The sequence below is a fragment of the Mustela lutreola genome, chromosome 16 (assembly GCF_030435805.1).
Source record: "Mustela lutreola isolate mMusLut2 chromosome 16, mMusLut2.pri, whole genome shotgun sequence".
NCBI classification, from domain to species: domain Eukaryota; kingdom Metazoa; phylum Chordata; class Mammalia; order Carnivora; family Mustelidae; genus Mustela; species Mustela lutreola.
The window spans coordinates 1,560,283-1,574,491 of NC_081305.1; the positions used below are offsets into that span (position 1 = coordinate 1,560,283).

General features: G+C 57.7%; 1 protein-coding gene across 6 annotated transcripts in view; it reads right to left on the reverse strand.

Moving 5' to 3' along the window:
* BANP (BTG3 associated nuclear protein) overlaps nt 1-14,209 on the reverse strand; it is a 116,931-nt gene that overhangs the window by 80,216 nt on the left and 22,506 nt on the right. For 5 of the 6 annotated variants that reach the window (XM_059153414.1, XM_059153412.1, XM_059153413.1 and 2 more), the window contains exons 2-4: nt 12,366-12,503; nt 7,855-7,946; nt 6,604-6,803 (exon numbers count right to left, since the gene is read on the reverse strand). In XM_059153414.1, coding sequence (XP_059009397.1) covers nt 6,604-6,803; nt 7,855-7,946; nt 12,366-12,435 — 362 coding nt within the window. In that variant the 5' untranslated portion in view covers nt 12,436-12,503. Of the gene's footprint in view, nt 1-6,603; nt 6,804-7,854; nt 7,947-12,365; nt 12,505-14,209 lie in introns of all 6 variants that reach the window. The other variant, XM_059153417.1, reaches the window with a different exon arrangement.

Consider the following 14,209-nt stretch of genomic DNA (forward strand, 5'->3'; position numbering starts at 1 on the left):
CAACAAACCACAAAAATAAAAGACTTTAAAAGAAAATCTTCCTGAAAAATGCGGATTTAAACTATTTCTCACAAGTTGGTGTTTTCCACTTTTTATTACAGAAGGAAAACAGAAAAGAAGCTTGTTTGAGCCACAGGGCTTAAGGACCCACACCACGGTCGATGCAGGTGGGGACACCGGGAGGAGGGGCAGGGGCGCCCAGGACCCAGGCCGGCCAGCACCGGAGAGGAGCTCAGCGTGTGACATGCACACGGCCCAGCGACAAACACACGCAGACCTCAGGCAAAGAGAAGCCAAAATCAAAATCCCCCCAAGTCAGGGGACCCAGAGCATCCAACGGTTCTCTAGAAGAGCCTGATGTCAGCTCCGCGTAAGCGGAGGGAACGCGACAGCAGCTCTGTGAACCGGCTCCAACCTCACTCAGATCTCAGGGACGTATCACCGATCCCAAATGGACACTTGCACACACAGACACACAAGGGCCAGGCTGCGTCCTCACGGAGAGAACCCCTTCAACTAGGATGGCAGGAGGGGGCTCGGGGCCCGGCTCCGACCGGACGGCAGGCTACTCTGGGTTTGCAGCTGCAGCGAGCTCGAGGGGACGAGCGGCCACCAACTAGCCCGTCCACCACAGGAACGGCGGGGCGGGGAAACTCCGTACGCTGGGGTTACCCCAGAACAACCCTGGAGCTCCCTTACAGCACGGGCACGCCCGGAAGGTCAGGTTTCTAACGAGCAGCGTGGGTGGTCGCTCCCCGTGACCAAGGAGACCGTCCGGCAGCCCCGCCGGCGTTCACCGCACACTCACGCTCATCTAGGAGAGAAGCAGCCAGCGGCCGGCCAGTCGGGTTAATCCCAACAGTGACAGGCCCGTGGGTGTTCACGGCAGCAGCATCCATGGCTGGGGGACATAGGGACCGGGCCTCACGCCACCGCAAGACGGAGAAGGGAGGCCACAACCACATTCTGTGCCAAAACCTCCCCTTACGTGGGCGGGTGCGGGGGCATGACCATCCTAGGAGAAACTAACCTTCCAAAGACAAGGTTAAATGACTCCAAGTGCCCGAAGGAGAGTCCCCTGCCGACTCCTTCCCGGAAGAAGCCGAGAGCTCGGCGAGAGCCCTGCTCTGGGCACCGAAGAGACCCCGGCCCTCCTGCCCGGGCGCTCCCAGTCTGTCGTTGGCACCAACCCGAGCCGGGCCGGGGCCTCGCCGTCAAGGGGAGGCAAGACCACAACCTCACAGGATGCCGGCTCCTTCACAGTGCCTCCTCGGCCCACCCGCGTGAAGCCGGCAGCCCCGCACAGCGTCGGGCGCGCCGGAGGAGCGGCTCCATGCTCTGTGGCCGCAGGAGGAGGGGTCCCGCCGGAACGTTCGAGAAATATCCGGGAACATTTCTGCCTCCTTCCCACCCGTGGTGCAGCCCCCATGGACCCTCTTCCGCGGACAGCTGACCCCTCCCAACGCAAAGGAACCACTCGAAACGTCCAGCTGGGTAAATCAGACACGATACTCATCTTCCAAAGGAAAAAATCTCAATGAAAGAGAGCTAGCAAAAATCTCAAGTAATCCCACTTTCTATTCCAAGGAAACGCACTTGCAGATTCTTCTGAAACTCCACAGACAGGCGCGCCCCGAATGCCCATGTCCCCCGCCGCTGTCCCGGCTGTCCCCGGACCCGCACACGGGAACGCGGCTCATCGACTTACAACACTGCTCGCCGGTCTCAGGCCTCAACCAGCACACACGAGGCGGGTGCGGCAGCCGTGGAGCAACAACCAAGGTCCTCATGTCCGGGGCGGCGCGGGCCCGTGTCCACCACGAACCCTGCGCCCTCCGCATAGGGCGGGCCTGCCCGGGAGCCGCGACGCAGCCATGCTCCACTCCAGACCCTCTCGCAAGCAAAGAGCACCCTGGACAGGTGCTCGGGGAGACGTAAACAGGAGAGAGCCGCGTTCTCAGACACAGAGTGCACCAGCCTGCGACCCTCAATCCGCGGGGTCAGAAGAAGCCTCGTGGCAGCGGCCCGCAAACAACGGCAAACCGGAATCTAAAACACAAGAGCATTCACAACAGCAGCCGAAAGCCAGGAACGAGAGAGGTGAGTGAGGGAAAAGACCGATGGTGTTTCGACGCCGGTTCTCTCCGAATGGAGTTTCGAGCGACCCCACCAGCGGAGACGCACTCCGAACCACGAGACCGCGCACGACCTCCGCAAACACTGGCCAACGTGGCACCTGCTTCGGGTGTCAGATTACGTGTGAGTCGTGAGAGCGGGCTAATGGATCCCCAGATCGTACGTGCGTGAGCTGTATGCGTCCCTCGTACAGGGGTCGTGAGTAGGGCACTACGAGTGAGCAGCTGTCCGGCGCGGTGTGCCTCAGTCCCGAAGAGAAATCCTACGTCTACAAAAGTCAGTGGAAACATCAAAAACTCAAAATTTGTACTCGAGCCCATCGTGGCTGAGACCAAACCATCCGTCCGCGATTCCAACAGCCCTGCCGGAGCAGCCCGCGCAGAGCTCCACGCCTGACTGAGCAGGCCCACGGCCCCGAGGGGAGCCGCTCTCCGCGCCGGCCAGAGCCCCCACCACCGGCAGCGCTCCGGGGCCGGCACAGGAGCTCGGAGGGGACCACTCTCCACCCGGAAGCCGCGGGGCTCGCACAGCAGCCTTTCCCAAACACCCACCGCGTTTCCGACAGAAGGCCTGCGAGAAACACATCAACGACTCGGCAACCAGGAGCAGAGGGGCCTTCAGTAATTTGCTGATCGAGTGTCTCAGGTCTCCGTGGGCAAATAAGCAGCTTCCAGGAAAATAACCTGACGCCCCTCACTGTGCATATGGTGGGACACAGCTCTCTGAAGGACAGGACTTTGAAAAGAAATCACTTTCATGCCTGAGTATTATAAAGAGGCCACTGGGTTACTGCAGCTGTTTCAGAATTGTAGAAACACACTAAAGCCCTTTAAAAATATATATATATATATTTAAGCTTAAAAAATAAAAATCTGTTATAGGACAATTATATCTCAATAAAAATAAACCATTTGTGCCTTGAAAAAATAAAAAACATATGCTTTTAAAAGTAAGAAACAAACATTTTTCTAATTAGGACATCCCATTCATGAAAACAAACAGAACACCCACGTCTGAGTTGCCCTCCGACTCACCCAGGAGTCCGGCCCTATAAGACCCCGCCACACAGGGCGCCTGGGGGGCTCAGTCAATGACACGGGTGTCATCGGCTCAGATCATGATCTCAGGGTCCTGGGATCGAGTCCCACGTCGGGCTCCCTACTCGGCAGGGAGTCTGCTTTTCCCTCTGTGCTCTCCATCTCTCTCTCTCTCTCAAATAAATAAAATCTTTAAAAAACAAATAAATGGAAGACCTTGCTGCACAAGCAGGTCCCCCGTCCCCTGATCCCGGCACCGCTCTACCCAGGCGCCATGCTGCCGGCCTCCTGGCGGTCGTCCACTGGGGTTACGCCGCACTCGGCCATGGCCTGCTCCCTGCGCCCTCCTCAAAGGGCTCTGCGTCTAGCTTCAAAGAAGGGCCAAGGAGGAACTTCTGAGCCGACCGGGGGAAGTGTCCCTGTCTGTGCACCTGGTCTCCCCAACAGCCCCTGGAAGGAAGAGCCCGAGGTACCGGGACCAGCACGGCCCATCCCGGAGCGCTCCAGGCGCCTGCCCCTTCCGCCACCGGGGAAAGCAGCTTCAGAGGTGAAGATGCAAGTTGCAACACCCAGAATCACAATTAAGCAAAATCCGAATTTGTGCTGCACTTTCAAGGACGAAAAGCACATGCCTGCGGTCACCCCAGCCCACCTGCCCGTTCCCCAGGGAGAGCACCGCCACGGGGCGGAACCCCGCCGAAGACCCTCACAGACACTCTTATTACAACGATCAAGCGTTGGCCCCACAGGAAAACAGCTTCCGTCACTGCCTTTCCTTGATGTGCTCAGACGATCGCACTCGGGTGTAGACTCTGACCATCGGATGCCACACACCCGCTCTGCCCGCCAGGGGATACGGACGGGTGACGGATTCTCCGAGCCCGGAGTGCGCTCCCGTGGGCCGGCGTCATCAGAAGCAACCAACAGGGCAGTGACTCTCCGAGTGTGGAGGGACTGGGCCCTGCTCCGGGGGTCGCGGCCGGCTCTGGGCCACGGGCGGCCTCTCCGAATGCAAGTGCGAGGCGTTGCAGGGACAGTCCTCAGGCACCACCCGGGATCCTCGTTAACTGAAAAGACCTTTCCGGTGCCGGCACCCGTTGGGCCCAGTGACCCTCAGACCCCGCCACGAACCATCCGCAACAAACGCAGACGGGCCCCAGCAATCCTACGTTCTTCTTAAAAGCATACGGGTTGCGCATAAAATAATCCAACTTTTACCTTCAATACCTGAGGCCCAAAACAGATAACGGCGGAAGGACTCTGTGACTTGGTGTTAACCCGCCTCCGGCTCGTTCTGGAGCCTCTCCCTCTTCCACGTTCACTCACTGCCCACACTGGACACTTAGTTTTTAATCACCGACATGTCTACATATTCGTAACTTGCGAATTACACTGTGTCTTTCTCACTGCTGCACGGCCTCAAATTCTTATTCTTCTCCCCAAATGTCATCTTAGTCGTTTTCAACTATTGTCCTACTTCTTTAAAAATCACTTGTACGGGGGCGCAGGGCTCCTCACTTGGTGGGGGGACGGTCTGCTTCTCGGTCTGCCTGCCGCTCCCTCTGCTTGCGCGTGCGCTCGCTCCCTCTGTCTCTCTCTCTCTGACAAATAAAGAAAATCTTTTTAAAAAAGGCAGCATTTAAAACCATGCCGAGAGGGGCTCCTGGGTGGCTCAGTGGGTTGAAGCCACGCCAAGGAGGGAACAGAGAAAGGACTGTCCCTTCTGCTCCTCTTCCGTCAGCGTCTGCATCCAGCGGTTTTACTAACAGTGAACGCACCTTGTGCTGAAGCCCAGCGCCTGCGTATTCTAGAATGACTTCATCCTACGTCACCTGTACCATTCTTTAAAGCCAGGAAACCTGAGAGATTTGGACGAACAAGGTTAAACATCTGCGTCCAAGCTAGAAAACCTGCCTTTCGCTCTGCCACTTGTCAACACACGTGGAGAAAACCACCGCAGGTCGGCTCACAGCCGTGACAGCACTCCCACTCAGGGAAGTGCTGATGGGGTCTCCCCACGAGCCTGAAATCACGAAAACGCTGAGGAGGGTCAGAACTGCTGGGGGCTTCCTGCAGCCCGGCAATGCCTTTCTTTAGCCAAGCAGCCCCTCCGTCATCAGACCGCCCGAACCCCGGAGGGACGTGGCGCACCAGTGTGGGGGCACCGCCACCCTCCTCCCCCCTGCCAGCTTCATCATTAAAACTATGGGGGTGCCAAGGGGGTCCTAAGGTATGCCTAGGTCACTGTCGTCTTGTCCTGCTTTGCAAGATGGGGACAGCCTGTGGCACCCAGAGGCCTGTGCTCCCAACAGCGCACACCGCTCTGGAGAGAGAAGGAATCCCGAAATTAGCTGGGGCGGAGTGTCCCTGCCTACAGAGCACACGCTCAGCCAGGGTCCGCTGGGGGAAGACACACAGATGCAGCAGGACACCGGTCTCAGAGAATACCACAACCATCCTCCTTAGGGACAGAGATCGGGTGTGAGGCCACACAGCGTTCCCAACACAGGACACTACCCATTAAGCCCACAAGGCAGGGGTGATCCACAGCTGTCCTGGACAACACAGGACAGGGGCCGCCTTCGAGGTGAAACCTCGTAGTGGGCACCCCCAAACCACACCAGGAACCCCTCCTCAACCCCACATTCCCCGGAAAAAGTGCACCATGGCCCTCCTGCTGCTCCTGTCCCCGGGGCACATGGACGGGGAGCCCAGCAAACACTGGCCGTGAGGCCCCCACAAACATGCTTCAAGCACTCGTCAGCTACAAGGACTAATTCTGCCACCGCCACACACTGGACGTCCTTGGAGCCAGCCGCGGGGACAAGCACAGGTGCCAGACTGAGCCTCAGCTCCTCGGGGGGTCTCCGACATCTCGCGGGCGCCGAGGACGGACATCCATGAACAGGCCAAACACTGCGAGGCACCTCTCCCGTCTAAGCAAATCCTTTACCAAATTCCAACTCAAACAGTGCCTGAAGGACCACACACATCACTGACATTAGATTCCAAATATTTAAAAAGAAGAGAAAGGCAGAGGGAACAACTACTGATATGAAGGGAAAATCCGGGACTCGAGAGGAATGGATAAGCACGACCGGGGAGCACACGGGCCAGGCAGAGCCGAGAGGAAGGGGCGGAATGCACCTCTGCAAGGACCCAGTGGCCCCGGCCCAGAGAGAGGATGCGCAGTGCGGCTTCTGTCCGACAGAGACCGGGGGAAGGACCTCAAGGCGCCGGGCTGGGCGTCCCGCGTGCGGCTTGTGGCTGTGATGAAACTGGAGCCGCCCAGCCACGCGCAAGGCGACGCGAACAGCTGGGCTGGGGGGCTGGGAAGCCGGGGGGCTGGGGAGCCAGGGGACCAGGGAGCCGGGGGGTTGGGGGGCTGGGGGGCCGGGGAGCAGTGGCCCACTCTCCGTTGGGCTCTTACCATCGCACTTTGTTGCACGTCTGGGTCGCGCCAAGAGGGGAGCCTGCCACCATGGGGACCTGGATGGGGCTGTGCTGCTTGTTGGTGACCAGGTCCAGCTTCTCTTCTAACGACTTGCACGTGGCCTCGAGAGCCTGCAGCTTGGCCTCAATGCTGTCCAGCCGTAAGCAGATCGTCTGGTTGATGGAGTACAGGAATGACTGCAAGAGGAGAGGAGAGCCCGCTCAGAAGGGGTGTCGGGCCACAGGGGACAGCGGCACAGACCCCGCTCTAGGGCCCGGATCCCAACAGTGTCCGCTCGAGCAGATGGGGCCCTGCCCCGGGCTCCTTTGTTTCCAGGGGCGACAGGTGCGCAGAACAGGGGCTGCGCGCCGCCCCCACGGGTGAGCCCAGTCACTGGCAGAAGCAGGGGCAGTGTGCAGGGTGTGCTCCAGGCGACAGGCGGCACACGCACAAGCAGGCCAGGCCATCTAGCTGGGGAGGCAGCACACCCGGGCGGCCACAGCCAAGGGCTTGTGCACAGCAAGCCTGCCACCCAGTGGCTGGCCTGGCTCCTCCAGCCGCAGCAGTGTGGCTGCCTTCTACCGGCAAGGCCCCAGGCCGCCAGGGCATGCTAGGCCAGGAGAGCCCCTGGCTTCCCCGCCACCACCCCCGGGGGCGGAGACACTGCGTGTACACCGCATATGCACCAGAGCACCCGCGCTGGTCCTGCAGCCCAGGCAATGCTCGACCGGGAACTCGACCAGAAACTCGGCCGGGAACTCGCAGGAACTCGCGGGTGCTCTCCTCTCGGGTCCCCGAGATGGGGGGTGGGGCAGAAAGTGCGCGGGGCTGCAGGGACCAGGGTACAGGGAGCAGGGCTGCAGGGCACGGGTAGCACACGGGGCTTCTCGAGAATCCACAGGCGTGGGTGACGGTCAAGGCCGCTGGGTGGGGCCCCACAGTGATCACAGCAGTCCCTCCCCGAGACGAGTATTCACCACGGGGCTGCAGGCTCAGGGAAGGCTGCCTCCACGTCCGCCGGGAGGACCGGGGGCGGGCACCGCATGGCGCAAGCACACGGGGCATCGTGACCACGGTGGGAAGTACGGAGAGCCCGGCGGGCCCTGCAGATGCCGCACGCCCTGGGCCACTACAGAGCTCCAGCCGCAGCGAGGCCGTGGGGGGAGCCCCTCCTGGGCAGGGGGGCCCCTGGGGCAGTGCAGGGGTGCGGGCGCCCCCGGCAGGCAGGGCGCGCAGGGAGGAGCTCACCTTGATGGAGGGATCCTGGCAGTTGATCTCCAGGCGCTGGCGCTTCAGGGCCGGCTCGTCGTCATCCGCCACCACATGGTTCTCCAGCACGACTGCAAACCGACGCAGACACGGCAGGGGTGAGCGCTGTGACCGCTGGCGCCCGGCCTCAGGCGTGCACAGTGTCTGTCCTAGCTCTCACCGACCAAAGAGCCACACGCCACTCCCGGGGCTCTGTGCAGCTCCCCCACCTGACTCCCAGCTTCACGAATCCCAAGGACAATAAGGACTTCTGTCCACGTCAAAGGCCTGTCAGTGGCGACCTCATCTGGAAATCAAACCCCTGGGTGCACATGGCGCCTTCCTACGCAGACAAGACGCGGTCACGCCCACAGCCTCCCTGCCCCTGTACAGCCGGCCACCCAGCCCTGCGTGGGGGACCAGCAGCCTGCTCACAGCCAGTGCCTTCCTCCATCCCAAGGTCACTACAAACTCAACACTGGAGATCCACACACAATCAAACCCCATGAGGGCCACAACCAGATCCCCTCCTGAGGCACACGTCCCTCCATCCCTGAGCTCTGGCCCCAGACCCGGTCAACCTCAAAACACACACGGACTTGCAGCGGCACACAGAACTCCAGGTTGGTTATCTGTCTTCACGTCACACCACGAAGCCCCTTCCATCTCCCTGCAGTGCTTCTCGCCCTCTCCCTGCCCGCAGTCCCCAGCGCGCCCGCCCCGTGTGTTCCTCCTCCTCCTTCCTGCGTGGCCACACGTGGCCGCAGACACAGCGCAGAGACGCCCGCCTGCTCCGCAGCTTCAACCGACTTTCTCACGATGAAGCAGTCGGGGACCCTAGTCCAGAATGACTGGTACGTGAGAACACACCGGAGTACGCGTAGAACACACAGTACAACGGGGTGTGAGTGTGCGCCTGGAAGCATACACGAGTGCACACACACTTTGGGGTTTCATCCGTCCACCCTCCACGTGCACCCCACACTCCAGTCAAGCAGGACAGACTCACCGCGACAGGCACCCTCGTCTGCTTGTTCCGACAGCGCTCCTCTCCCCAGGACCACCCCCCGCCCACTCACCTCCACTCAGCCGTCAACCCTGCAGCCCCGTGCGGAGGCGGGAACTCAAGCCGGCTCTCACCTGCTACCAGCTGGGACAAAGGGCCCATCCCCGGACCAGAGAGCTCCCCTGCCCCCTCTGCACAAAGCCACCCACACACGTGGACCTGTGAGTCCTCATGTGCTGAGGGAGGGCTAGGGGAAAGCCAGGAGCCGGGCCTCACCGCCACCTACGCATGTCGCTTGGACAGGAGGCTCCGAGGTTCCAAATCACATCTCCATTTTGTGTCAAAGCCTTTAAGCCTGTACATACCAGATGACCCAACAAGAAACCAAAATGTAATGATAAACAGTCCCGAGGCTCAAACACAAGCCTTTCTTGGGTTCTAGGCAAGGATTTACCTAGAAGTAAATTACCCAGAGCTTCACCTTGCAGAAACCAGCCAAGGGCCAGCATGAACAAGGAGCTTCCCGCTGCCCGAAGGGCTGCGCGCCGTGCCCTGTGGATCCCACGCAGCAGGGAAGACTTCAATCGCCTCCATGGAAATGTGGGGGAACGAACTCTCATTTAATTAAGTAAAAAAGGAGAAAATCCAGGCCACCACAAGTGTTTGTGGTTAGCAAAGTACAGGTTCTCAAAACCTTAGTCTATTTGCTCCCCCTGGAAACTGGTGACTTGTACCAGGACTGGAAGACAGAGCGATCCTGGCAATCGTGACCCTAATCCTTTTCATCTGCTGCCGAGGAAGCAAGTCCAGTGACGGTAAGTGACTTATGCAGGGCCGCACAGCTCTCTCCTGTAATGGGAGAGAAGGTGCCCCACAGCAGCGAGACCGCCTCGAGGCTTTGAGCAAAGGGCAGCAAAGCAGCCCCACAAAAGGACATGGGCCCACGGCCAACAACAAAGGTGGACACGCCGGCCATTCCAGCACGGCTAGCTCTGGCCGGGGCAGCTGTCCTGTGCTATACTTGCATGAACGACCGGCACTGCTTTGTATAATTTTGCACACGTTATTTTTGGAATCAGGTAGAAGAACTCAGTGCTCATGTTAAAGCCGTGACGATCAGGTGAAGGTAGGCCCGATGGAGGCTGCAGTCTGTGTCCAAGCCAGAGAGCTTGGGGGGGCGGCCACATGGGGAGGACGTGCGGGTTCAGAGACACCAGAGCATCAGAAAGAAGGAGACAGACGCCCACGCCCGTAAGCAGTTCTACTGTGAGGATCACGGGACATTTTTATTTCTTCCACTTGCTTAACCACCTCTAAATTCGACAAAGTTCATACTACAGAGATGAAGGAGAAAAAATCATCTCCCTCTCAAGCCCACTCTGGAGGCCAGCGTGTGCCCCGTGGGACATGCCAGGTGCGTGCGAGTTCTCCGGGCCAGAGATCGGAAGCCGCCTGTCTACGCGGGCTTCAGAGAGCCCGGCGCACGGCGGTCTCACCGAATTGCTAACTATGATCCCGGTTACTCTGGGAATGGAGACTGGACAAAACCAAGGTCAGACACGGTTTCTCTAAGCCCTCTTTGAACTATAATCTACAAAGAAAGAATTTACTTGAGTAGTAAACTACAGACCTTTAAGAGTTCTAAAAAAGTTTAAAATCTACTTAACTGCAACAAGTTTCTCGCATAACATCGCAGTGTGTGTTTTCTTTTTGTTTTTTTTTTTAAGATTTTATTTATTCATTTGACAGAGAGAGAGCAAAAGTAGGTGGAGAGACAAGCAGAGAGAGAGAAAGGGAAGCAGGCTCCCCGCTGAGCAGAGAGCCCGATGCGGGGCTCGATCCCAGGACCCTGGGATCATGATCTGAGCCAAAGGCAGCGACTTAACCCACTGAGCCACCCAGGTGCCCCACGCAGTGTGTGTTTTCTAAAGATACAGTCGTTCACCTACCAAAATATGAAGTTATTTTTCAAATTTTTATGGACAGTGATAGTCTTTCCACTTTCTTATTTTTTTGTCTTTTGCGCTCGGTGTCCTGGAGGCGTGCCGCTGAGCCGGCCCGGCTACAAGCTCTGGCTCTACGCCGCCGGCCGGCTGCCGCAGGGAAGCCGCGCTCACACGGCTCTGCTCCCCGTGCTGACCCTGTTCGTGACCTGACAAACTCCTGATCTCACCGGCCAGCAGGTGACAGTGGCTCTCACAACAAATCAGAGGCACAGACAGCAGCCCACGAAGAGCGCCTCCGCTTCGTGACCGCCCGCCAGCATCATTTACGCTGCTCTTCCTCCCGCAGCACAGCTAAGCTCCAAGGCGGTTTTTTTTAGTTTTCCCCCACTGAAGGTTTTTTCAATTAACAAATCAAATAGCTCATAAAAGAAAGCCATCACTGTACTCTCTTAGGAGATTTCCGAAAATTCTCTTTTTTGTGGGAAAACAAAAGTCAGCATTTCAATTCTGTGATTCCGAAAACCATAACCAGGCAACTAACACACTCAGTGGTTCTGTTATGTGCACTTCTCACTTCGAACCATAAAAAAGAAAAGAAAGGAAAAGAAATTTACAAAGAAATCTTCTAAAATAAATGTGCGGACCAAGTTCTTTCATAGGTGAAATCCCTGAAACTTGGGGTTTCTTTTATAAAGAAACTTCTCGAAACAAGTATTTAAAAAATTTCAAAGTAGATATGTGGTTTTAGCATCATTAAGAAAAACTACCCATCTTAATAAAAGTATCAAATAAAAAGGTCTCCCATGGGCGCCTGTGTGGCTCAGTGGGTTAAGCGTCTGCCTTCGGCTCAGGTCATGATCTCAGGGTCCTGGGATCGAGTCCCGCTTCAGGCTCTCTGCTCAGTGGGGAGCCTGCTTCCTCCTCTCTCTCTGCCTGCCTCTGTCCCTACTTGTGATCTCTCTGTCAAATAAATAAAATCTTAAAAAAAAAAAAAAAGTTCTCCCAGTCAATGAAAGAATGACTTAATAAACATTTTTGGAAGATCTGTCGTTTCTTACCGAAACTCTGAACATACATAGAAATTCTACTTCTGGGAACTTACCCTGCAAAAATGTTTGCCAAGAGATGGGAACCAGGCCCTTTACCGCAAACACGGGAACGACGTCTACAGGGAAGAGATCCGTCAGTCGGTCCGTCAGTCGTCCGTCAGTCGGTCCGTCAGTCGTTCCGTCAGTCGTCCGTCAGCGCCTGAGGCCGACCGGTACACCCCAACAAAGCACCTGCACTAACGAGTTCTAAGAGGAGGTCACGAGAGGACCGTGGTGGAACCCCAAGTGTCAGGGGACGGCCGCAGGCGGGGTTGGGATAGGGGGAAGAGACTGTGGGGTCCGGGGGCTGCCCCGGGGAAGGCCGGATGTGGGGTGAGGCTCCATTTTCCACCATCCGTGCACACGTCACTTTCTTGCTCTGTTTTTAAAGGAAACACCAGCCCTGCCAGCGCTCCTGGACTTCCGGGGAGGAGAGACGGAGACGCCGCCCACCGGTCCTCAGCGCCGTACCTGGGTGACCGGGACTCAGGTCTTCCACGGCAATCTGCACCACGTCCGCCAGGTCCTGTTCTGACATCATCCAGAGGGAGAGTAGAGTGGCCGGGGAGTGGGCAGGAACCAAACTCACGCAGGACTGGGTTTCTGCCACCTAAGAAACCGAGACAGACAGGGAGATCACAAGTGTGACCTGTGACGTGAGGCCCACTGCCAACCATGTGTATCCCTGAGCACGTCAAGTGCTAGGCACTGCTGGATACGCTTCAGACCCCCGAACGGGAGTGTTCTCTGAGAGGCGAGAAGCAGTTCACAAACACAGCTCAGGGCCTCCGTCCATCACCACTAGATCAGCCCCTACCTGACAGCCTCCCGCTTCCCCAGCCCACTCCTCCTCACACCACCTCCCAAGTCAGCTGCCTGTGATGGCCTGACTGTGCCGTCCCCAAGCCAGGAGTCTCAGGGGTTTCCTACCTCCCCTGCAGTACTGTTCTGCCCTTCCTGCTGCACACACCACAACTGCACACACCACATGCCCACTGCCGGTCTCCAGTAACATGCGGCCCACCTCCTGGACTGCCCCTCCATGGACCCTGCCACCCTCGAGGCAGTGCCACGTTCCCTTTCTGCTACCCAGACCGCCCTCCCACTAAGCGCCTCTGTTCTGCTGCCCTCTGGCTTCCAGGGCGGACGCAAACCCCAGCACCACCCCAGGACCCTGGCCTGGGAGCGTCCCGTGCCCCACGGACCCTCAGGAGCAGGGCTTTGAGCTGTCCCCCCTGAGCCAAAAACCATCTCCAGAACAGTCAGTTCCTTTCTTCTTGCTCTTGAAACATTTTGATTAGGCCAAGAAGGACCTTCTCTCCCAAAACAGAAACGAGGTCACAGGATGCCAGACGTGGTCCGTCGACAGCGGGACCTAACCATACTGAAGAATGGGATGTCCCGGAGACCTCCGGAGTCAATGTCGCCATAATGTTTTCGCATATTTATCTTTAGTTATTTGTGTCTACACGTTTATTAATACACATTATTTCCTGCTCGTCCGCCAACTAGAGTACATGCTCTCCGGGGACAGGAAGCACACCCTGAACTCGCCGGCATGGCCCTTGTCACCAGGACGTCTCAAAGTCCCGAGTCCCTGCTCCCGTAGGGCGGGAAGAGTCCAGTCAAAATCTCAGATCGCCTGGCTTCACCCAGGTGTCTAAGGACATCTCCTTTTAATGAGTCGGTTCCAGCAGGCGTAAGAGCAAGCCTGCAGGTGTCCCACATGTGCTCACATCCGCGAAGAAAACGTGCTTCTCTCTTCTCTTCCGCCCAGATCTTAATTCTACAGAACTTCTGAGAGACGAACTTGTAAAAGAAGGAACCAAGCTCCTGTCTTACCTCTTCCTTTGGAGAGTACGGGCAACATTTTTGCATAAACACGTTCTCAAAATTGCAAAGGCATTTTGATTCTCCACAGACATCCCTGACAGGACACGGAATGAGAGGCCCAAGCACCCACTGTCCACAACAAAGGGGAGACTGATGACACACTGGGCGGGGGGGCAGAGGAGGCCTTGCAGGCAGCACCGAACCTGGTAGGACCCGCAGTGGAAAGATGGTGATGACAGAGGTCTTTAACCCCCGTGTCCCTCCAACAAAGCCACATGAGCAGCCCGGCTAGCAAGACCAACACCCAGGTCAGCACCCGTAACGAGACGGTGTGACGAGGTTTTCCCGACGAGCCCCAGAATACCAGCGCAGGGGACAAAGCCCTGACAGCCACAAGGTCACCACGGTGGTAGAAGCAGATGGAAGCAGGAAGCAGAGAGCAGCAGCGCCGGGACCGGGACCAAGCACCATCCAAGGGCACA